Below are 26,528 nucleotides of genomic sequence, written 5' to 3'. Positions count from 1 at the left end.
CACCGGCCTTAAAGTCATTCACCGCAGCCTGCGTGACAGGAGGGAGGGCAGTCGGCTGTAAACAGAAGCAGAGAGTGAAGGAGGACGGAGGCGGCGACCACACCTGTCCGGCAGCAAGGCCACCACCGCCGACAGCAGGGGCAGAGCCACCGCCAGCAGCACCGTCCGGCACCAGCAGCGCCACCATGCCCCGCTCCTTCCTGGTGAAGAGCAAGAAAGCCCACAGCTACCACCAGCCGCGCTCCCCCGAGCGGGACTACGAGCTGCAGCTGGACTCCGTGCTGGCCCACATCTGTGCAGGTATGGCAGTGGGGGCACCGGGTGTGGGTACGGGGGGTGGGGGGGTATCTGGCTCAAAAACATCGGAGCATTGATCCTTATTGACGCACCTCTGCCCTGTCAACCCCTGGGCATTAATCAGGAGTGTGCCACCCCAAGACCCGTGGCACTCCATTCAACACCAGCCTGTCTCTCTGCAAACATCTCTCCGTCTGGTCGGTGGAGACTCCTCGTTCTACGCCGAGCCCTGTCCGCGAGGCGGCTATTACTCATATGCAATCCTGGAATCCAGGGGACATTTCAATTGCTTTATTAAAAACAACCGTTCACACAGAAGTTACCCAAATCATATAAAACGAATCATTCTATTACTAGGGGCGTATTCCACTACATCTAATACGCGGATGAGATACACAATGCAAATATTATACGCATAGATGGAATTCAGTTAATTGCAAATGTGCGGTTACGAAAAGTGCCCAATTCAACAAGGGGCTTATACCTGTATTTATAAACAAAGGTATACATACAATACACACACACACACATCGATATATATATATATCTACAGTACACATGTAAAGAGAAAATACACGAAAATACCTTTCTTTATTAAACGCAGATGAAATTATCCACGTATCAAACACTGCGTATTCTTCACGAGCTTTTATTGCGTTAAATGCCTTTCTTCTGATTTACGGCGTCAACTGGGTCGTTTAGTTAAACGTGGAATGTCAATTAAGAACGAAATACGCTATATATAAAAAAGAAAAGGATACATGTACGGTGTCGGTGTTATTTCTGCTCTAACCGGGCTTCCACCGGGGGGTGGCGGACTCGCGTTCTGTGTGTCAGTGCCTGGCTCGGAGATCCGTCTCTAAAGTCGGATTCCTGCGCATTTCATCTGTTTAGAAAGGTGGGGAGGGTCACCCGAGGGCGGCCTGGTAGGGCGCCCAGGTCGGCTTGTACACCCTTCAATGTGGCACCGGTTCTAGATGTTTGTGTACATGTCGTGGGCTATTGCCGAAGATTTCGTTTGACGTAAAAGGCCTAAAGAGTGAGAGTCGGCTCGAACAGTCTAGGCGCTGTACTGTGGAGTTCTCTGCCTCACCCTACTACAATGTACCGCACTGTGTTATTTTATGCTGGCGGCCACCCTAGGACCGGTACTGTAGGGAACATGCTGATGCGATGTTTTGTGGTGTGCTGTGCTGTGCTTCGGTGTATTCTGCCGTAGTGGGTTGCAGTGATGCGTTGCTCTGCTCTGTATTACAATACGCTAAATGGAGATACGCTTTACTGTGCCCTGCTTTGTTATACTGGACCATGCTGTGTTATACTGGACCCTGCTGTGTTGTACTGTGCCTTGCTGTGTTGTACTGTGCCTTGTTGTGTTGCACCGTGCCCTGCTGTGTTGTACCGCGCCCAGCGTCTTGCGCTGTATTGGTATGCGCTACACTGTGCCCCGCCGTGTTGCACTGTATTGGTATGCGCTGTGCTGTGTAATTCCGTGTCCGCAGTGCTGTGCTTGCAGTACTATCAGTAATAAGGGGCGCAGCCCAGTAAATCCAAGTAAACGTCAGTTTGACAATCGAGAAAACGAAGAATACCTCTTGGGGTCTCTTTTTCCTTCAGCTAAAATCAACCACTGAATCGCATTCCCTCTTTGCATATGCACAGGAATACTGTTTCAATGTACCCTCGTAGTTAATGAACTGATTTGGTCGAGGCACTGAACCACTTGTGTTCTATAGAAACAACCTTGTGTCCATCTTTAAGTGTACAAAGACAAGCAATGGTACTTAGACTTCACAACAGTAGCTAGCAATGCATTCGTTGGTCCTTGCGCCTATTTCACAATAAGTCCTTGTGGCAATTCGTTCTTTGCACAACACTAACATTTCAGCGTCCTTGATTGCATAACGAAGCTGTATCTATGTTTGAGAATCGCGCCTTTTCCGTACTTTCAGGAATAACCGCACTTTACATCACTTATTGTTTGTTTTTACCAATCATCACCTCTGAAGTGTCAACGCGTTTCAGGCAAAACTCAATTATTGGCCTCATTAGGAAAAAAATATATTAAAAACCAGATAAATCTCCTATTCTGAGAGTTGCTTCCCTGATTGAAATTCTCGATTCCTATTGGTGCATGCCCTCCGAATGATAAGGCGCCTGCAGCACCCGAGTGTCCTCGAGGGTTTCAGAGACGAGACACCAAGGGCACTGCGGTCCTCAGATCTTTCCCCAAACGGTCCATCACTGCTTTGAATTCGATATATAAGAATTGCCTATCGGAAAGATGCCTGGTAATCGGAACATGAACCTTTCGGATTAGAGCCCCTCTGTTTGAACAAATCAGAGGTGGCACTCACAAATTAAGCTGATCCCTGACCAGTCTCAGCGTTGTCCGCTCCTTGAATCTTTGTCCTGAGGAGGCCACTGAATTTAGCTTTGGTCCAAACGCGGCAGGCATGAGGTTGTTAAGAAAATATCCGGGAGAAAGTGCTTCTTATTCATGATAGTATGGAAATACGGCCTACATTCCAGCCTAGATACAGTCTTGGCATGCAGCAAGGACACTGAAATGCTAGTGTTGTGCAAATAACAAATTGTCACAAGCACTTTTTGTGAAACAGGTTCAAGCACCACAGGATGCATTTTTTATAATTGTTGCACTATATACGTACCTTTGATTCAACGTGTCTACTTAAAGATGAGCAATACATATTTTTCATAAACAATTAGGTGAACATGATTCAGAACCTGAGCTAAAGCAGTCCATAACTTGGACCATGATGTTAAATTGAAAGAAATGTTTTTTAAGAGCAAAAGCGTCAGGGTTGAGAAAATTAAATTGTTACATCTAGTTGAAGTAAACATTGATCCGGAAGAGCTGTTCTTTCTTTGTGCTGTGCTTTACTGCGCTGCACTGTCGCCTGCTGTGCACGCCACGCCGAGCTGTAGTGCTGCGACTACTACGAGGCGCTGTACTGTGAGGTGCTGCGCTGCGCCGCGCCATTCTAATGCCCTCCGTGCTCTCTCTCTTGCAGCCAACCACCCGTCGGCCACCCATGGGGGTAGCCTGTCCCCGGGGGAGGCGGCCCCGGTGCCCCCCGAGTCTCCGCCCAGCTGCGAGGGCAGCGTGTGCGACCGAAGCCCGGACATAGAAGACTTCTGGAGACCGCCCTCTCCTTCGGTGTCCCCAGGTAAGGTCAAGTGGGGCCCTGGTGGGTGGGAGGGGGGTGGCGGGAGGACCGGGGCTGGATGTCTACAGTCTACATCTGCACAGTTGGCGCTGCTGCAGCGTACACCGCATACAGGCATGTACACGGCAGTGGCCAGGGCTGTGTATGGGGCGCGTGCACGCGCGCACATGTGCCCGCCCCCGGTACTTCAGTACATACAGAACGCACTGGCGCATTGCCCATATGAACTCTGCGTATACCCCAGGCTGTGGCTTCTGTGCCTCACACTAAGGGCACTGCAGCTTGAGATGCGAACGGGTTTATGCACAAGGCGCACGCCGCAGTCTGGGGTATGAATGTTAAACCACAGTAAAGGGGTTCAGTTATCACTGAACTCACACCAGTGTTTGTCAACAACCTCAGAGCTGCACAATTCGGAAATGTTTGCTTCACAATTATCAATATTTCATTAACTTTCCTAAATTATAAATGTAAATCATGTATAATAACTTAACGGAATGGCTACGATTTTACAGAGTCTTACTTTAAAAATATTTTTATTTTGTTATTTTAATTAATAGTTTGTTATCGGTTGTCTTAACCATATCCGCAACGTTTGCAGTGGAAAACAAACTTGAAAAAACATTTTGGGTGTTTGTTAAATAGTGTGAACGGGTGTGAAAGCCATCGCACGGTACCATTTAGAACTCACCTATTCTAGACTGCCTACGGGCAAGTTTCGTCAGTGAGGTTTTATCTCCGCGCACGGATTTAACAGTGCAATCACGACTCCCACGGAATCGGAGTCGTTTGCACTGTGCTTGGAGCCAGCGTGTGTTTCTCTTCACCTGCCACGGGCACACCACACCACAGCGCGGGCACGCGTGCACGTGAACCAGGAGGCCGCTCGTTGTGCGCCTGTTCGGCCACAGTGGGCTGCTACTCTCTGTACGACAGCATTCTTATGCAAATGTGTGCACGTGCTGCACTTTTGTACTACTCTTGTGGGCACATCTTACTGAGATTTTCACGGCCGGGGAAGGGGGGGTCACCACAGAGTGTGAAAATAGCAGGTGGCGCTTGTGCCGACCGAAAGAGTTGATTCATTCGTGCAGTTCAACCGCATTATTAAAGACGCCAAAACTGAAATGTGGAAGGGAGGAGGGGGAGGGGGGTGGAGAGGAAGGAGGTACGTGCTTGCGCGCAGGGAGGGTGATCTGGACAGAGTAAGGAAGAGGTACCGGCATGTGCGCAGGGAGGGTGATCTCAACAGAGTAAGGAATAAGGTACTGGAATGTACGCAAGGAAGGTGATAGGAACAAAAGAGGGCAGGAGGCACTGGGATGTGCGCAGTGATGGTGATCTGCCCCGAGAAGGACATGGGTGCCGCAATGAGCGCAGTGATGGTGATCTGCCCTGAGAAGGGCAGTGGGCCCTGGGATGTGCGCAGTGATGGTGATCTGCCCTGAGAAGGGCAGTGAGTGGGCGCTGGGATGTGCGCAGTGATGGTGATCTGCCCTGAGAAGGACACGGGTGCCGCGATGAGCGCAGTGATGGTGATCTGCCCTGAGAAGGGCAGTGGGCGCTGGGATGTGCGCAGTGATGGTGATCTGCCCTGAGAAGGGCAGTGGGTGCTGGGATGTGCGCAGTGATGGTGATCTGCCCTGAGAAGGGCAGTGGGCGCTGGGATGTGCGCAGTGATGGTGATCTGCCCTGAGAAGGGCAGTGGGTGCTGGGATGTGCGCAGTGATGGTGATCTGCCCTGAGAAGGGCAGTGGGTGCTGGGATGTGCGCAGTGATGGTGATCTGCCCTGAGAAGGGCAGTGGGTGCTGGGATGTGCGCAGTGATGGTGATCTGCCCTGAGAAGGGCAGTGGGCGCTGGGATGTGCGCAGTGATGGTGATCTGCCCTGAGAAGGGCAGTGGGTGCTGGGATGTGCGCAGTGATGGTGATCTGCCCTGAGAAGGGCAGTGGGTGCTGGGATGTGCGCAGGTCTGGCTGACGGTGATCCTAACCACACACAGAGGCCAGTGAGTTCAGAAACCAGGACCGGCTGATGGTGATCCTAACCACACACAGAGGCAGAGGCCAATGAGTTCAGAAACCAGGACCGGCTGGTGGTGACCCATACCACCCACAGATGCCAGTGAGTTCAGAAACGCGGCCTGGCAGATACGACCCTCATCAGAGGACTCTGCCAGACAATACAGTGGAACATCAATGACATCAAAAGTTGCTTTTCGATTAAGCAAATTGAGGAAGCCTATGAAAATGAAAAAGAACCATGGGCCCAACCTCCAAGTGAACAAGCTATTCACATTCTTCCCATAATGGTGTTCAAGGGCTCACAGAAGCTTTACCACCACTGCCTGGAATCCTGGACTTTCCCGGAGGCCTGGCTTAACAAGAGCAAAACTTCATACCTGAAGCCACACAGTGCCATTAGCCTGATAGATGTGGGAGCCAAGATAGTCACCAAAATACTCTTGAGGAGATGAGTAGGGGACAGAGGCCTCTTGATTTTATATGTTGACTGCTCACTAAGAGGAAGCTAGACCTGCTCTCTCCACCACAGCTCAGACCTTCACTCTAAAACATCTGACATCGAAATATATAAAGCAGAAAAACAAACCCACGCATGCACCTGTTTTAGCAGTGTTTGATCATATAGATGGGAACAAAATGTGTTCGAAAGTAGAAAACACCCTAATTAATCTATATATGATCCTTCTACCAAAGAAGCTTTAAACAGATAAAACTGCACAGGTGAGCTAAGGAGCAAATGGCCAACTGATTCCAAATTTACAAATAAAAATAGCACTAAAACAAGGATTTTTGTTGTCACTTTTCCTCTTCACCGTGTACATAAACCACTGTTCCGAAGAGCTCTTGGAAAAACCTTCCATACAGCAACATTCGAATAGAAGTCAGTCCCTATCTTACTGTATTCAGACGACTCTGTTCTATATCTGTGCACTCCCAATGCCTTACAACACCCTTTATAACAAACAGAAAAATATTGCAAAGAAAACAGTATGAAGATAAACAAAGAAAAAAGCAAAATCATGACGAGAGAACATCTAAATCTGAGGGGGACTGAAAGTGAAGCAATAAAAAGAGTTTAAACCCCCACCTACCTGTTGATAACTTTTGCAGCTTCTAACTGATTGAATCCACATATAGCCAGAAAACCAAGGAAGGCTGAAACAGCTGGTAGGGTGATTTACCTGCTGCTTTCATGGATGTATTCTGCTCTACAAGCTTACTTTAGCACATGCTAAAAAGGATCCAATCATCACTCACGCCACTGAAATATGGTCAGGTATAGAATAAACAGGGGATTTAGATCCCCACCAAAGGTAAACTTATACCATGAGCGACACAACGTGCAGCCCTGCTAGCTAATTGCGTCTGTAAACCTCCAATGCCTCAAAAGCGTGATCTGCCACCAAGCATGGCAGCTTATCTCATGTAGTACACTTTTGTTGGGCGGAGTTAATTAAACCAAATACTAAAGCCATCAAGAAGGATCACTGACCCTTTAAGTAAGGAACTTGAACCTACAATCTGAGATATTTCTTTCCAGTAGATTGTCTCCAAGCCACATAGGTTATAGTTTACTGTTTGCAAGAGAATTACAATATAAGTCTCTCGATCATCGAGAATGGCATGCACAAATTGAATCACTCAGAGTCACCCACTGTATTGAGGATTGTCAATCTGCAACCTCCGCAATAACCATGTCCTCCTATATTGAAAGGCCTGGAAGATCATACACAATTTCTCTGGCATGAGTGAAACTGCTGCACACTCGTAAACAAAGAAACAAATAGAAGTTGGGTTGACATGTAGAATGTTGTTGTGATTGAAAGTCAAGTGAAAACATTACCCACATTTTCCTCGACTGCAAATGGCATACAAAGAGTAGGACGATTTTCCTCAGGAAAATACTAAGATCAGGCCCATTTATTGAATTATCCAAGCAACTTCGCCTACATCAGCTACAGAACTGTCCAGGCAGCCTCATGGGGAACTAGTTTCCAGGTCTTACAGAGATTACTGCTACTTTTCTCAGCCATGTGTGAAACATTAGAAAAGGGAAATTTACCATTTGTGAAGCATCTGTTAAAAAGTTATTAGTGGCTGGTCCTGACCAAAACATAACATAATACAACCCACTCCAGTGGAAATACAACACTACCAGCTGAGATATACAGATGAAACCCATGAAAAGCCTTGTAGTTGAAAAACTACAGCCATGACAAACAAAGGAGCATACGACATTGTCTATCTATACTGCCCCTATCCCCCTTTATTTTCCTCTGCTCTTTTCTTTTTTTCCTGGGGCACAGGGTGTCTCAAATTGGCTAATCCCACCCTGTCCAGTGGAAAGGATTGGAAATGGATTGCCTCAGAAAAGGGGACTAAAAGATATGCCTGAATACTCCTTTGCCATTGACCAATCCAGCAAAGAGGTCGAACAAAATTCAATTTTGTGAATGTTTAGGTGGTGAGCTGGACGGTTCCCCACCCCACACCATTCACATTCCCCACAGTTTAACAGAAATGAGTATTCTGAGAAAGAAAAACATGTTTTTAAGTTTGTCACATTCACTTTGCATTGTTGGTTTTAATTATATCATTGAACTTTGGTATGCGAAAGTCCAAGTGACCAAATGTCTAATAAACATTTGTTAAAAAAACGCAACCCTCATATGGGCCAGGTACCTGCAATGCGTGGGACTAAAGAAGCCACAACTGGCTGAAGGTGTCCCTCATCCCCTGGGGCCTGGTAACTGTGGTGCTAGAAGGGTGCAAAGATGAGATTGACTTAACATCTCTCACTGGACGTGGGATAATTTGAGCTGCTTTTAACAGCCTTCAAAAACGTATTTGGTGGAGTAACTTCTCCCATTGAGGCCAACTCTAGTGGACAAATATCTGTGTTGTGAAGAAAACTAACCATATTCCTTTTTCTTGTATTGCAGATTCTGAGAAATCTCTTTGTGTGGATGAGAACACCACCCACCCACTGTCCTTCAAGCCCTACTGGAGCAGCCTGATAGGTTCAGAACTCCGGCAGCTGGTGTCGCAGAGCCGGCCCCTGGTGCACAGTGCTGCACTTGGACTCTGCAGGGACCGAGGCCCCGAAACCTATGACAGGGAACGCGGGACAGCGCTTTACAGCAGGGAACATGAACCAGAGACTGCGATGTACAACCGAGAACAAGGAGCAGACCCCATCCTCTTCGGCAGGGAGCAAAGCCCCAGCCTAGCACTGTACAGCAACTTTGGCTCTGCCCCTGCGCTGTACAGTGAGCGCACTGCACTGTACCAGGAACATGGTCTCCACATGCAAGATAAGAACTGCACCATCAAGATGGAGTCCGAAATGCTGTGTACGCGCCTACTTCTCAACAATGGAACTTACAAGTGCATCAAGTGCAGCAAGGTAAGTCGGAGTACAAAACACCCTGGTGTGTGTTCTCTAACACCCATAATGCAATGCTGTGTGAAAACTGTGTTACAAGATCGGTCAGAGAGAGGGATAGTATGTGGTTGTGTGCCAAATGGGCAAAGTTTTCACCATACAAGAAGTTACACTCGGAAATTATAATCCACATGCAATTATGGTGATCACCAACCAACCATTGAAGAAAATCCATCATTTACCAATATATTAGTTTATTACTCCAACCTAGCTGGCCATTATCCTTCATACTTCGTTTGTAAATAATATGAAGCAGGACTAAATATTTTACCAACGGAATATCTTGACTGGTCAAAGAGAATCCGAGAACCATAAAGGAAACCCAGATTCCAAAACCGTTTCAAGGCATCACACAAATGGTAGAAATGCACTATACAAATGCCCATCGCATTGCGTCATACATGAGTTTGGTTTCATACAGACAAATGTATGGGACCTCTGTGTTGCAAAAAAAGTAATACTGCTATCAACTGAGTTCATATAAAAGTCAAAGGAAGGATACAGATCATGTTTACTGAGATCCTTACATCTGAATTATTTTTTGTGAGCAGTAGCCCCTGTCATGTATTTTCCTTCTAACACTGACATAGTTACAACTACATCTTGTACGAGTTTTAAGATCTTTCAGTTTGCGTAATTGTAGGGTATTTTGGTTGACAGAGGATAAGTAACAAATACAGAAACTGACAAAGCTACTGGCAAAACACTATAGATAGCCATAGGCAAACAGCTGTCATTTCATAACACATTTGTGGTTAGTGTGTCGGACATTAAAGTGAACCGAACAGATAAAACATGAGGTGAATTGTTTTTAATCCAGTGGACACGTTGTATTTCTGCGATCACTAGCAGCATTCCTAGCCTAGCAGCGCTGAATGTCTACTGCTGACCGGCAGAGTTTGACATGGCCTTGGACAGCAAGGTTGGAGCAAGTTTTAGAGCAGGGCTGTCATCATTCATCATTATGATCAATCTTCATTTTTTCAGTCCCTCTTACTCTGACACATTTAAGGGGGATTTGCTTAATTTGCAATTATTACATAAATATTAAAAAGGGGAATGAACACGCCTGAAATAAGAAGGCAACCTACAGTAGGTAGTTGCCAAGAGAGGAAAAAGCCCAGAGATGTGGACCTTACTGAAAATCAGGGCAGCCATCTTGAATTGATATCACACAATAGGCCTGATGATCCTGTGTGCTATCTCTGGAAGACGTGTGTATCAGATGAACCCTGTAGTTTTCCCCTTCCAAAGTAGACAACCTCTATTACCAAGAACTCCAAAGTCTCTTTTAGTTCCTGTTGACAACTGAAGCACAGTGTTCAGACCCGCTATGACACTGATTGCCCTGTTTCACAACACCCCCACACTTTTGAGACTGATGTTTGGGAACGTGGAGGAGGGAATTGATGAGAGCCCATATCAGGCATAGTTCCTGCACTTATAATTTGGGAAACAGGGTAGGAAATATCTCCCCACATTTTCAATACTGAAACATCTCCCCCAATTCAAGGGACTTGCGACTTGCCATCGCTCAAACTACTCATCAAAACTCTCTCTTTGTAGCATCCAAAAGTGATGTGAGCGTGGATAACTACTGCTTTAAACATTGAGGAAATCCTACCACTCCTAAAATGAATATTGTCGAATAGCCCCAGAGGTCAATACAATCCTAGAATCAATGTTGCATTTTCTTTAGCCAAGGTGAGGTTCTAAAAGCTCATTGTAGGTGCTTCGTCAAGGTGTTTCTTCAGATCATGACACAACAAGGCAAAGTGACCCATGGCCGCAAAATTGTGTAGCTCATGAATGGGAACCAAATTAAAAATGTTTACACATAAAAGCAGATATCCTCCCAGGGCCAATGATTCCTATTACTATTCCAAAGGGGACTTCAGCAACTAAGGTTAGCGTGAGCCGCTGTCTCGTGCAGCAGGCCTCTGAGACCTGGGGAAACAGCCTTTACCACGAAGCATTTTCTACGCGTTACGTTTACAACGGTACACTTACCTCGTAAACGTCTTCACAACGCGTATTGCTTCAACTACGTCTTTAGCACGCAAGCAACGTCATCACAGAAAAACGTCTTCCTGGTCGGAAAAAAAAGGGCCAGTCCTTCGTTAGTGTCGGCGAAGACCTAAGAAAAAGGAAAAAAAAGAAGAAAGGGGTCTTGGGGGGGGTCTCCCCCCCAAAAACGAAAAAGCGGGGTAAAGGCAAGATCGAGGTAAGGGCAATACGAAGAAAAAACATTCCGTTGTAACGCATGCGTGGTAAAGGCATGCGTTGCAACGGAATGCGTAGTAACGACATATATTCTGAGACCTGAGGTAGAGAGGAATAAGGGCGGAGCTTTGCTTGGGGGAGCAGAGTCTTACTCCTCGAACCAGTCCCCAGCCACAGCCCCAGAGAGAAGCAAGCAGGCACATGACCTCAGTCTCACGTCACCATGACCCACAAATAGTTTTTCCGAGTCAGCAGCAAGGTAAATGGCCCAACATGCTGCCTACAGATTTGTTCTGGAAACTCCCGGCAGTGCTGGAGTCGGGTGCCATTATTACTCTGCTCCATAGTTGGGAAACGTGCTTACATTGTGATACCAGAACGGTGAGATAGAAAGTAGCTCGGACCGGGCTGACTACCAGAGTATTGATGGCTGAGGAATGAAGGCAATGGGCAGAGGGGGCTACCCCAAATAAAATATACCCATGCAAAGATCGAGTGTGTGGGTATGAGTTCCATTTCCTGGCTTTAGTGCTAGCACAGGCAGCTGAATATTTGTCCTTGTGCTGGGTGATGTGAAGAGGAGCTTTCTGGAGGGTCAGCCAACAGCAATTCTGTATCTTGTAACTTTAGTCCCTTAAACCTTTTCTGCAAAGCTAAAATAAAAGTTCACTTCCTGGCCTAGCATTCTGAACAGCAAAACAGCCTTTGTCAAAATAATACTTGACACCAAAAGCCACAGTAAAACTATGTAACTTCCAAATAGAAGTGAAACAAAAGTTGCATTTCTTGTTCAAAGGTTAGGATCGCTTTAATGTCTGGACACAAACATGATATTAATAAAAGAAAAAGGAAGAAAAATGTTTGATTAATATTGTTAAAAAGTGAAAATAAACAAGGGTGAGAATCACAAGGACAGTTGTAAATCTAAGTGAGCAGAAAGAAGCCTACATATGACTTAAATTTGCTACGTTGTTATCATTCACAAAACGTTATAAATTATGCCTCTGCCAGATGTCCTGGAGTGTTCCTGGATCTCACTACAGGCAGATTATCACTCGTCAAAAAAGTGCCTACTGAGGGTTAGAGGTAACAGATAATTTTCAATATAAACGATTTCCTCTTTCTCCACAAGGAAACCGATTTTTTCCTACACCTATTTGCAAATTAGGATCACCCCTTCCACTTCACCATCTCTAGAAACACTCTTAAGCTAACACTATTTTTGGTCTACATTTACAACTGTTTACAAAGTGCTAAACTACCTTCAAAAGTTTGGAGGCCCGTACAAAGTTTCACTTTTGTGTTAGTCCCCAAAATATGCCTGTTAAATCTGACAGCTATAAAACAGTTTATTAACCAGGCTCACCAACTTTTCATATTCGAATTAAAATCCATGTTTTATATGTAGAGCTACAACTTGAATGCTATATGTATAGTGACAACTTCACAATTTTAGCAGTTAACCGGCCGCTTATTATGACTACCTTTTCATATTTGCTGTTAAATAAAGTATTATTCTGCCTTTCATTTATGCAAACAACTCAGAACTTGCCTCTGCCCCTCAGGTGTTCTCCACTCCCCATGGACTTGAAGTGCATGTGCGCAGATCCCACAGTGGTACAAGGCCCTTTGCGTGTGAGATTTGTGGAAAAACCTTTGGACACGCTGTGAGCCTGGAGCAGCACAAAGCCGTTCACTCCCAGGTAAATGCTTTTGTTCAAAATCTTCTCAGATTACAGTGTACTGCAACTGCAGACTCCTTGCCAGGTCTGGAAAGGAGTGGTCAATAGGAGGTGAATGTTGTCATTTAACCACATTGTTAGGGGTAACAGATTTAATATTGCAGACACTCTGGTGGGAGATCATTTTATGTGTTTAACAATCTTGATTTAAACAGCAAGCTTGAAGTTTGCTAAAATAAATGAATGAATGAATGAGTGTGCCGTCTCCTTATTGTGGAAGCTTCTACCCGGAATAAGAATTGTGAAATATATATATATATATATATATATATATATATATATATATATATATATATATATATATATATATATATATATATATATATATATATATATACACATATATATATATAATATGTATATATGTATCTCAACAGCTGCTAACAAAGCTGTACAATCCAATTACGTTTTAGATGTATTTATTTTTCTAAATGTATATATTTCTCATAGCATTGTCAAGCCAGTTGAATACAATTGAGTGGTTCCTTCCTGATGAAGACTCTAGAAATAGAATGTATGGTTCAAAACGTTAACAATCTGCACTCATTGATTGACTAGGTGCATTCTTTGGCTTGACTTCTTTTGGTTCCACTGTCTGTCATCAAGGTTTACGTCACTTGTGTTATTTTATTAATATTTTTTATTCATTGTTAACGATCTGCACATATCGCACACAGCACTTAGCAAAACATAGTACAGGCAACACAGATTTTGCACCACACAAAGGTGTTTCAGTAAATCCTTTGAAAAAACATGAATGCACGAAAAACAATCAATACAAAAAATTCCATTTGACCAGGTTTTATACTTCTCTTTTTATTATTTTTTGTTTCACTGCTGCTTAAAATTAGATTTATTACACAATCCTAGTAAAATAAAAGTGAGTAAAACAGTTCCAATGGAACCGCAGTGCTTTAATACAACATACCAAGTTAGCCATCGATCAAAAAAGTAGCTTGGGCATCAGTCAATATTTTGTCAGCCACCTTTCTGCCATGAACAAAATATCGTTTCTTTCTAGGTAAATGTACACACAATGTCTACAAGCATCCTCCTCCCTCATTTCTGTTAAAAAAGACACACACCCATGTGCATACTTTGCTTTATAAATAATAAGAAAACATCACAGCGTTCCGTGGAATGAATAACTTAAAAATAGGGCTTTCAAATAAACAAGAATATTGCAAGAATGTTCATCTCACATCTAGTAGGGTAGATTTTCACACAATTCCAGCACTGCACTCAAAAATGCGTATTCTGTGAACCCTTGGTCTAGACGTGCACTCCCCTTATGAGGGAGTCAGGCTGTATTTATCAGACCTCTGATGCACCACTGAATACTGCACCTAGAAGGCTAGTGCTCCATGGAGCTTTGAAGATGAGCAAAGCCAACCTGAAACTGAAGAGGAAAACCACTTGTAATGATTACATATTGCGTAAGAGAAATCGTAATGTGCGTAATGTGAAAGGCTCATGTAAGCTGATGAATCCTGCAGTTGTTGAAGCTTCCTAGGCAGACACACACCCAACCCTACAGCATAGGTAAGTTTATACAAAGAAATGGGCCAGTGATTCCCAGGTAAAAATGGATGTTCCACATGCTTTAGGAATCTTAAGCTTGAAGAAGGCAACGAAAAATCCACTAATCTAGGAACGTTTATAGTTGCAAATCATACTCACATACTAAGGGCCCGATTCCAATGTTGGCAGGAACGGCTCCGACCGATCCTGCCCGCATTGGAACGTGCCATTCGGATTCCTTTCCGACCGAGCCATTCTGATGGTCTCGGTCGGAAAGGAAACCAACTTGGTTTTCGGTTGGCTTACGACGGGCTCGGAGAACAAAGCTGCCATCCAGAAACCCTTCAGTACTCCCCCGGCTGCCTCTTTCCGGCCGAGGGAGTACGATGGCAGTTTCCCACTGCCTTTTTGTGCCAGTCTCTCTGGTACAAAAAGCCAGTAGGAAACTGTCTTTGGGGGCCCCCCATTAGGGCCCCCTGCGGCCTAGGTGCCCCCCTGTTGATCCCTGCACCCTGCGGCAGGCACCTTGGGGTGGCTGCCACAGGGTGCAGGGATGAACTGCACCTCTGCAGTTAACCATGCAAGCATGAATTCCGTTCGGAATGCATGCTCCCATTGTTAAGTATAGGATTGCGACCAAACAAGGTTCGGTCGCATCCTACTTGCAGGTCTGTAACCGAGGACAGGAGGTCGTCAGTTACAGTTCATGGCCGATGTTGGACGGACTCAGGTCCATCCGACATCGAAATCGGGCCCATAGTATGCAGCCAGAACAGATATGTATGTGTTGCTGTCTGATGTAACATTTACCACTTTTCTTTCTTAGAGCATTTCTTTCATATTTTGATCTTACTAATAATATGTGAAGAGGAATATGTTTTATTTGAATATTTGCCCCAAAACATCTGTCCTTATAGCTGAAAGCCTCTACCAACTAACAAAGTAAAACTATATAATACCAATTCCACGGCCATCGTCAACAGTGTTGATTGTGAGCTTGGTATGCCATACTGCCTGTTGGGTATCTTTAGCAGGTGTTATCAAAAGGCTAAGGGCCATAGAGAGAGACTTAAGTCAATGGAGCATGAGCTCTTAATGCCATTTAAAAAGTGTTTCATTGAGAAATATTATTCAAGAGCTGTATGTCTTCCTTAATAATAGAATCTGTGACCAAGGATGAAGCAATCCATTGCATGCCAATATTTGGATTAAATATTGCAGAACACTTGAAATTGATCATACCGCCATTGGAGTTTGTCTCTGCGATCTCCACTTGAATTGGTATTCTGCTTAACTATTTCTTCCTAACCAACGTGTGACACTAATATTTGTTTAAATGCTCCAATCATTTTTCTTTATATCTCCCATGGCAGGAAAGAAGTTTTGATTGCAAGATTTGTGGCAAGAGCTTTAAGCGTTCTTCCACCCTATCCACTCACCTACTCATCCACTCTGACACCAGACCATACCCATGTCAGTACTGCGGAAAGAGGTTCCACCAGAAATCCGACATGAAGAAGCACACTTTTATTCACACAGGTGAGACACTTATGTGATACCATTAGAGAATGAAACTTAGTGTGGAAACTTAACCTTCGAAATTGCTACCCTGAATAAGTAATAACATGTTGTCAACGATCTAGAATGCTCTTTCTCCTTTCTTACCCTAGTACATACTTATCACCATCACTATTTCTGATCTAGCCTACTCTCCCTCACCTGGACGGCTTACCTTTATCTCCCCTAAACTCCCTTTATGTGTTTTCCAAGCTCTGCGCCCTTCCCCTTCATGCTTTCTTCTAAATCATTAATATACTTTCGACATCTCTCTTTTTTAACTCCATACTCCCTGTCTCTGTTTCTTAAACTCTTGTTTTTGTGTGGCATAGAAACAGAATTAGCTGTCTCATCAGCCTCTTATAATCAATAAAATCATAAACATTTTTTAGATAAGTAAATACATAGATGGGTTTTGGTTCAGCCCTTTTCACCCACTGGTTTTTTCAACTGTTATTCAATTGTTGCTTCTGCCTACCACAGCATAAAGCACGGCGCAGTGGATCAGCTCACTTTGGCCATTAACTGTCTTTCATTTTGATTGACTGCATTTTTCCTGATCAAATGTGCAGATCCATCTAAAAAGAAGCCAGTTAGTGCCTTGCCTGGTGGGCCAATCCTTTGCTTAGCAAATCATTGTTTTCCCTATTCGGTATCCTTTCAGAATGTAGATCACAACCCCACCTGCCCCAGTAAGATATTTTTTCTAAAATGGAGCAACTCATGATTAATAAACCAAAAAGAATCATTGTTTAGTAATGACAGTCATTCACAGAAAGCATTAACAAAAATATGATTGAGTCATAAATTATCATGCAGTAATCCTCCACGCAAATTCATTCAGGATCTATCCGGCCACTATCCAAAACAACAGTTCGCTAAATAATGCACTATCCTGTTCAAACTTGCTGCCTGTTATCCAGTATGACACACCCTTAAACATTATGAAACACAACCAGATACAAAGTGAAATGACCCTTTGACTCGGTCAATGAGTATCCCATAAGAGCAGAAGGTGACCAGATTATGAAAGTGCAACGGGCTGAACAAATTTAAGGTATGTGTTGTATAACGTACCGAACATAATATAGTATAGTACAACATACCATTTACACATTTTTATGTTTCAATATACTATCTCGCAAAAGATGAGATTTACTTTTTATGAAATAAATGTACCTTAATTTGTCAGGGATACCTTGAGTTCTATTTCTGCTGCACACGTAGCACTGCTGCATGCCCATCTCCGCAATGTACACAATGTTAAAACTGGATGCTGAATAATACCTGTTGATACAAAGCATGTGTGAGGGTGATTCCATTGCCAGCATCTGTTTAAAACCAGTGTTATCATATAAGCAGTGTTGTTCTACAGTAATCTACCTCGTCTTTATTCGGGCGGGTGTTTCCAAAGGATGATTTTACAAGATGCTATGGTATTGTGGTCTTGACTCAGCAGATGAACCAAAACAAGCCTTTAGACTACTCTACCAAGCATCACATGTATCTTATAGTAGTGCACTTTGAATCAAACAGAAGGCTTCTGCTGTGATCAGCACCCAGTTTAAATATGTTTTGAAATGCGCATTGAGCTTCTGCAGATAGATTCTCAATCAGAGCACTTCAGGTATAATAGTAGAAACAAGCACACTGTTCTCAAGTTTCAATGCGCTAAATAAAACAGCACACTGCATTGTGTGTTCAAGCAGCAAATAAAATTCAGAGCCCGGGATGTCATGTGAATTGCAGATTATGCTTGAATGGGTGTATACATTGGATTTCTATAGATATATGAAAATATAGGTTTGATTTCTTTGATCACCTATATTACATACTATGCACCTAAGAATTTGCTCACTATGCGTGGGATAAAGAACCCCGCAAAATTGAGTTTTCTGATCATTTAGTCATTAAAATGTAAACTTCGCAACTTAAAAAAGCCCATAGAAATTCGAGCTTATGGCTTGGTTATGTACAGGGTTGAAGGTACTTTATCTCCTATAAAATAAGGTGCTCCACACCCTAGATGTCAAAGCATAACAGGTCCTACTATTAATTACCATCAATCTCAAATATATGTGTAAACGTAAAATATGGGTTTTGGGTGGCAAATTTCAGCCTGTAAATGGGTCTGAAACTTGGATAACCCCTGAAATGGCAAGCAAAAACTTTACGGCACAACACTTTTGATTGCAATTGTATTGTGGCAATCCTCCTGCAAAAAGCAACGGGCCTTTTTTTTTTTTAACAACTGAGCAATTTATTTTAGTACACTTATATTTTAACCGCCTATCAAAATGATAAACACTGAATCTAAAACATAATGATAGTGAGTAAAACGTAAGGAAGAACCATTAGGTTTCACCTTGAGAAAAATGTAGCTATCTATAGTCGACAGAGCTATCATATCTACTACGTTAATATATACTTAGATTGGTCTTAATGTCAGCCCACCTCAAACCATTGGCTTTTTGTGTTTGCTCTCTTCCAACCACTGTTAATCTCATTTTAGATCAGCTAACAGACAACTGGCTCTGCTACCTTAGTCTATCAGCTGTTTTGGATTCCTTTTACCTCTTATAAATTCATTGCTTTCCAGTGCAGGAGGCACTATTTTCTCTCCTGCCTTTCCCTCTCTCGCCCTGGTTACTGCTGCTGTCTTCTTTCCCCACGCTCCCTTTTGCCACTTCACAGCCTTCCACTCCCTGCTCGTCTGATCCTTTCACCAATTTTCTTCCTCCCTGATTCTTGTAAGCCCTCCCTCCCTGCTGCCCACCTGCCCATACTACTTCCAATCACCAATACTAGCTTTTCAGATGCCTGCATAATTGCATTGGTAAAGTCAAAATCAGCCAGCAGCCATTTTAAATGGTAGTTTTCTTCATAAAAACCATTTAAAGATGACCAGCAAGCAGATTGTTTATATACAAGTTAACATAATGGCACAAGAGTGGCCATCTTTGAATACTTTATTTCAAAACCATCCAAGGATGGCCATAGATGTATATGCAAATGTTCACACACGTGCATACAAAAGCAGTCATCTTTGACTGTTTTATGGTAAAATCCATTAAGAGAGGAAGGAGATGGCACTTGTGAGCGCGCATGCATAGGTCCAAACCAGCAGTCATGTTTTAATGTTTTTTGGTATACCTACCAAAAATTATAACAAAGCAATCGCTGGCAAAGCCAATATGTCTGCAGGCGTATATTAAAGTTAAAGGCATAGGCTTTTCTAATGTATATTGCCAAATTGCGTCCAGAATTTCAAAAAGATGAGATCTGATTTTCTATGAACGTAACTACCCATAGAGTGTAAAACATGTTAGAACATATTAAATATTGCCGGGTGTTCTTGGTGAGCTAAGCATAATTGAAGAGGACCCAAAGGGTATTCTTTATTGTACGGAATACAGTTCAACTCATGGTTGTGACAACCATGTATGTCATTCAAGTAAGCACATGGCATATGTTCATGCCAAGGATAGGGGAAGGATATTGGCTGGTGAAAGTTAAGGTTTTATCCTAACCTGTGTTTTTTAGCTCATTTGGCAACGCTTTGTGCATGCTTTAGCACATGGAGACATACTCACTGCGAGAACTGACCTTTCTGGGTAGTGCAGATATGAGGTCCTAGGTTTGTTAAACTCACATGGCATAGACTGGTATTCTTTGTGCCTAAATTACTGGCTGCTTGAATTGTTTTTCCCATCCACAACACCCTGTATGTTATGTTATGCCTTTTGAACCTTTGGGTTTCTAAGGATTCATTTGAGTATTTTAGATGTATTACTGAGTGTCTGGTCTGTGTCAGTATGGAAATTTGGAGACTAAAGCCTTCAATAGCTATTTCATTTTTCCTGATTATACTGGAAAAGTGATTCTGCCCAAAGTCGAATCAAGGTTGATCTGCGGACAAGTTTGATATAGTGGCCTTTGCGTCCATGCTATTCCATCAGTTGTTCACTGAGTAATGTGGTGGTGGGTGCTGGGCTTGTTACCTCATGCCCACTCCATGTACAAAAGAAAACCATACAACCAACCCTTCTCAGGAATTGCCCAAAACAATAAGGAACTCTCTCTCGCCTGAGATCAGACGCAACCCTTCCACATCCATCTAGAGGAAAGAAGTAAAAACTCTATTTGCAAACAAATTCCTCTCAAACTGAGGACAATCATCCCTCTCCCCCTTAATGACTCATTGCTGCTTGTGCGTTGCTGCTTTTTGCCACACCCTTGCACATTCAACACTGATACGAGCCATTTCTCCTGCTCTTTCTTGCAAATCTACCAACTGTTCTATCACGGGGAGGACTCTGTCCATGCCAGTATGTGTATATGTTTGCTTTCTCACCATTTCCCTGTGTGTCTTATATTGTACTTTGGTAAACTGCCTACCGTTTTGTAACATACCTTCTACTATTCTTGTAAAGCGCTTTGTCAGCAGAAAGGGTCTTGTTCGCGTTACATAAAACTCTAAATAAATAAATGTATTTACGGTACGATAAAGTAATCGTATTGTGTTTTATGGTGTTATAGCAATTAATGCTTACAGCATGGAAAGCACACGAGAATCCCTATGGGAACACATATTTTGTGTGGTTTTAATCAGAGTTGGCCTTTTCTGTATGTAAATAATTAACTACAACAACCTATACATCCATCTCTTGTGTCCTTACTAAAGGCCAATGCTGCCTACTCCCACCACTGGGTGCCATTTTCCCTGTCTCTCTACAGACTTCTCCGAAGATTTCAACCCAGATACACCAGTGCTCACACCAGCTATCAGTGGAGAGATGTTAGCGCTGGGGAGTGTTCTCTTTTCACTGATTGCCTCAGGTTGGCATCAAGGAATATAGGTCGACTTCATCAGAGAAGGCCATTGAGCCTTCATCGTAGGGTCAGCAACCATACACCACCAAACAACAAGCAGTGGGGGGGGGGGGGGAGGGGGGGGGGGGCACTGTAGCGTAATGAAAGTCTTTTAGACATAAATAGGGGCACTGGGGTTCATTTTCCTGGCTTGTATTTGAACTCATTGCAACCCTTGCTAGGGCCCTGGTTCAAAGATAAAAATACCTTATCTCAGACTATCCATACATGAGAAAAACCTTCCAGATAGGTTCGCCTTATAGTGTGCTATTATGGAGAATTCCACTAGTCTGCTTTTCTGGAGAATTCCTCTAATATCAGAGAAAACTGCAGGATGCGTGTCGCAGTAAATATCCCACAATCTAACCATCACCATAATTACTAAACGTTTTGTTGGTAATGTACTGTAAAGTTAGCCTCATGCACGTGGCTTTAGAAACGTTCAAGTTCCACAGAAATAAGTGACCTTTTTTTCTTCTCTACTCCCTGCAGGTGAGAAACCGCACAAGTGCCAGGTTTGTGGCAAGGCATTCAGCCAGAGCTCCAACCTCATCACGCATAGCCGCAAGCACACGGGCTTCAAGCCCTTCGGCTGCGACCTGTGCGGGAAGGGCTTTCAGAGGAAGGTGGACCTCCGCAGGCACCGGGAGACGCAGCACGGGCTCAAGTGAGCAGGTGGGAACACTCCAGCCCGGAGACCCTGCACAAAGACAGTCTAGGGGCCTATGGGACTGACCAAGCAGAAGGCTTGAAGAGGCCTTACTCGCAGCAGCGACTGTATTAACCAGCAGCGCCGACCCGTCCTTCCTCCTGACGCACCTTCAGCCGACCTCCGTCATGACGTCACCATCTTCCCACTCATCCAAAATGGCCGCCAGTAGCTGTCATCAGGAGCGGATACGGGGATTATGGAACAACCAGAATATTCTGGACTACAGCATAGTGTATATACTCCGAGGGTGGAACCGTCTTTCTGCGATTCCTAGAATCACTGGACCAATCGTACCAACACGAGTGAAATGCTGAATTGAACCTGCCACCGCCAGTGTGTCTAGTTCAGCCTATAATATAAACTGTCTTTGTAGGCAGACCACAGATATATTGGATTTATACAGAATACTGTAAAGTAGATGCTGGATTTATAAAACATATATTGGATTTGTACAGAATACTGTAAAAAAACAGCCTGCCTCTTAATTCTGAAAACTTGTATGTCATCTGGGTGTTAAAGAAAAGATGATGTTGCACCATTTATGTTCACCAATTGTACACAGTGTTGAGAGGCAAAGAAACTGGCGAATGTTGCATTATAAAATAAAGACATAGCATAGCTCAAGATGCCAACAGGCATAGCATAGCTCAGGTTGCATCAGCTGTTAGCAAGTGTGGCCACAGCTAATTTTTGTCACTGCACTTTGATTCTATAAGCAGTAAGGCAGAATTGTGTTTTAAATAGACAAACCTGGATCCGGTGGCTCAGTTCACTGTTGAATGTACTGAAGGGATTCAACTCCTAGGTGCGCTCAGTCTTTCATCTTCATGGTGTGGATAAAATGAGTGCCACTGTCTTCGGTAGCAATACACATTTGTTATGTGTAAATACGCAAACAGGCAAGTTGGAGTGAACATGCACTCTATAAATATGTACATTTAAATGAGTTAAAGCGGTTACATTTACTTAGTACAATCCAATCTCAGTGCACAAGTGTGTCTGTAGGCCGTGAGCGTAACTTTATTGTGTATTTACAGTGATCGTGTGTTCAATGTACTAGGCTACAACGTCCTGCCTGTTTGATGCAAATTTGGCTCGGGGACACAGCTATCATTAGTGCAACAGATGTAGTGGCGCCAGGGTGTTTGTGTGTGATGGGGGTAGCGGGTGGTGAACCCCTATTGTAGCTGTTTTTAATTACACAATCAAGTGGCAGGTTGTCCACGTTGCTCGACTGCTTTATGCTCCCGGAAGCCTTGCTACGTCTCCGATCGATTGACGTGGGGGAATCGTAGGTTATATCCAGTTAAAGCTGTAAATGCACTGCTCTGACAGAAGGAATGAATGCTGGCCAGTTCCCTTCCCAATGAAATGACTGTGACTGAATGCCCACATGAAACTGCCAATTTTTGGAGTGAGCATTGGCGTAAAGAAGAGAGCTGGTCTCTCTAAATAAGGTCATTTGGGAGCATTGTGGAAAGTGTTTGCACTTTATGAAGTTGTAGTTCTTACTAACCAGCATACTGTCTAAATCTTTTCTTCACATACACCATCACGTTTCTTCACCAGTTCTGCTATTTCCTTAGTATCACCACTTAGCGTTAGCCCTTGATACACAACTATTTTTTGCTTTAAAATGACATAAAATATTTGCTTCCTGAGGTCCTCTTTCACCTTCTTTCTTTGGGTTATAATAACCGGGATGAATGTCTTGAGCGTGCCCCTCACACGCCTCAAAATACTACGAGTGCCTTAGTGCTGCACCCACAATATTAAGTGGCATTGATCTTCGTTTCAATGTAGTCCTTTTCTACCCATGGACCTCAGCTCCAAACAACGACCCCTGACGGCCCTGCAGGGCTGCATCACCAGGAAGGCCCCCCGAAGCGCTGGTTTGTTTGTCCTTGTATGTTTCCTTCTTGAGCACAGCCCTGTAGACTGGCGGCCTTAGAGCTGGAGCTACTTAGCATCGCCTGAAGTGTCCTTACCCTTCGAGGGGAAATAAGCCGTGCTTTAAACGGCATGTAAATAAACTTTCATGTAGACTTTATGGAGTGTAACTTGCCTATTGCTGTTAATATATTTATTTGAATTGTGTTTTAAATTAAAGTATTGTCGAATATTTTGCAGTGATGTGTGTGCTGTTATTTATAGAATGCCGAACTATACGGAAACTAACCAACATATTGACATATATGTTACATCTGTGGTATGTTGTATGGGGCGAATATACCCCCGTACCGCGAGTGATACTCAGATTCTGAAAGCGCTAGGGGTCCATGAAAATGGTACAGATGCCCTTTACGTAGCATTTAGACATTCTAGCTTATTAACTGTGATTATGGCATATGGATGCAACATGTTCAGTGAACTTAGCTAAAGCTGACAGCTTGTGGGAGAAACATCTCTTATTTAATTTAGCAATTTCACGATTACGGAAAGAATAATAACGTTGAAATAATTATCATTATTTTTGTTTTTATTATTGGTAGTTTAATTATTAGCGAGGATCCCGCGAGTTGATATATGGTTTACTATTTTCTATCTGTCCAAACCGGGTACGCTGTCCTTCTGTCAAATCGAAATGTTTCGAAAATATTGCTTTTCATAAAAATAAGTATAGATTTACTGAGCGGTTCCGATGCACAAATACATACATGAACCCATGTAAAAAGTTCGATACGGAGCGGTCACACGTAACAAACGTAAGTTTTAACATTTAAGTCAGAAATTAAATAAAACAGTATAAAGGAAGCAGATAAAATATGACACGTTATTTAAACACTCCTGAGAGCAACGAACAAATAGCCACTGTGTCTTTCTTACGAAATAATTCCAAAAGTGACTGCCTTGTTGACCAGCCAGCGTGATTTAGCATAGATCTGCTACCAGGAAGTTAAGTGAACTCTAAAAATGTGCCAATAGTTGTTGCTTCTTTTTGCCAAACAATATTAGTATAATTATCATTATCAGTAATAATAACGACAGCAAGAATATACAGTTATTATTAATTATTATTATTTGTATTGTTGTTATATTAGTATTGCTTTCGCTGCTAACAATGTACTTCGAGAATAATGTCCCACTTGAGTCCCTGTAAGAACCGCCCGGAAGTACGTGTTTCAGGGGCGGTGCTAGGGTTCGGCTTTGGCCTTGTTTGCTGCTGTCCGTCACCTTTGCACTTCCGTTTGCTAATAAAGGGGGTCTGTTGTTGGTGCGCGCCGAGTGATATCATTAGTGCGAGGGTCGGTCTGTGCTCTCGGCTCACAGCTGCCCCCGGCACTCTCACCTTCCCAGGGAGTTCACGTGCACCCGCTGTGTCTGCACCAAAAGTACCAGGGCTCCGCTGTTACATCTTCCCTCTGGGCCGGGTGGGCGAGTGCATAGGTCATAACAGACAACTATCTTGTCTTTGAGCCAGTCAAGTTATTGTGAACCAACAAGAACGGCTCTATAGCGTAAGGGTTTTAGGCTAGCTTGTACAAGAACTTCCGGGTATTTGTTTATTTAAAATATTTCATCTGTAATCATTCGTGCGTATGTTTGCTAATTTTATGCGTGTTTTACTTTGAGTTATTTGAAAAATGAATTTACAACTAATTATATTTTCACATTTCATTTACGGTAATTGAAGACTCAGACTTGCATGTGTGGCATTTTAGAACTATTTGCAGCCGTCTATAACATAATACACTCACCTGAAAACGTCAGCATCGTTATACAAATACAGTCACATCTAAGCCTATGTAGGGAAATGTTAGCGCTTCTTTAGCTCTCCGTGCTGTCTGTCTGCACAGATAGACAGTGGCAACTTTCAGTCACACCCGGCAGCATGGAAGTAATTCAAAATAATCGCTTTTTTTCTGCGTTTCAAATCAAATACAGACTGGGAAAAATACTTTTCTCTTTGTATTTATGTAATGTAATCAGCAGATTTTTTAAATTGGCAGCCTTTTGTGCCCTAGTGATCACTTCTAGTTTAACAGTCATCAATGTTTTATAGAGTTCTGTTATTGTATGCAGGGTTTGATGGCCTGAACTAGTTTTATCTAGAAGAAAAATGCAAAATATCAGGTTCTGCTGAAATAAAACATCAACGGAAACCAATAGACGCAACTTGACACCCAGTGATCAGTTCCAACATGCAATTGAAATCAAATTGACTTTTTGTTCCTAGTAGTTCATTGTCTGTCCACGGACTCCAATTCCTGCAACTGAATCCAGTAGAAACCATTTGCAACTTTTCAACTGAAATTTCTTCCATGTTCCTCGTAAATTTGATTGTTTGGGGGCATGCAATAGAAAAACTTCTCTACAGTGAACAAGTAATATGAAGAGATAAAATTATACAAGTTAATAATTTATAAAGGCACCCTGGGATGACAAGCTGAGAGAGATCTGAGGTTTGTAGCAGAGAAAAATGTGATAAACTTTAATAATATATAGAGTTGAAGACAGGTACTCAGAAATCGCATTTTAGGTTTTTGTTCCATTGAATAGGTCTTTTTAATTAGCTAATAACTTTGGCGTTGTTTGATAAATGTATGCAAACATTGGCTGTTTCTTTATGGGTTCGACGTAGTTTTGTCAAATTTTAATTGACTGTGCAGATGGTGAATAGCCAAGACTCGCCCCACAAATCCAAGACATCTGGTCACCCTATCTATATAACGTTGCCAAAATTGCACATTAGACGCCATTCTCGTTTTAGGCTAAAATAGAATAAACTAGGAAGGAGGACTCAGTAAATATGGGTCCCAAGAAAGGAAAAACAGCAGAAACAAGAGCATAGTTATCATTAGTCTAGAAGATGCAGTTGTTCCAGGGCCTATAGGTCTGAGGGGCCATCTGCAGGCCAATTATGTATGCGTTTTAATACTTTATAAGTAGGACCACTGGAATTACGAGATTCCACGCCAGCAGCTATTTTCGCATTATTATGG

At 43.1% G+C, this 26,528-nt stretch overlaps 1 protein-coding gene across 1 annotated transcript; it reads left to right on the top strand.

Moving 5' to 3' along the window:
- On the top strand, positions 1-23,707 carry GFI1 (growth factor independent 1 transcriptional repressor). The gene is made up of 6 exons (XM_085602186.1): positions 1-300; positions 3,333-3,488; positions 8,456-8,919; positions 12,747-12,884; positions 15,818-15,983; positions 21,366-23,707. The coding sequence occupies exons 1-6, from the start codon at positions 186-188 to the stop codon at positions 21,542-21,544; spliced, it is 1,218 nt and encodes a 405-aa protein (XP_085458312.1). The 5' UTR covers positions 1-185; the 3' UTR covers positions 21,545-23,707.
- Positions 23,708-26,528: the final 2,821 nt, after the last annotated feature.

The sequence above is a fragment of the Triturus cristatus genome, chromosome 4_2 (genome assembly GCF_964204655.1).
Source record: "Triturus cristatus chromosome 4_2, aTriCri1.1, whole genome shotgun sequence".
NCBI lineage: Eukaryota > Metazoa > Chordata > Amphibia > Caudata > Salamandridae > Triturus > Triturus cristatus.
Note: the sequence above shows the minus strand (reverse complement) of the source record. Positions and strands in the feature narration are given on the sequence as shown.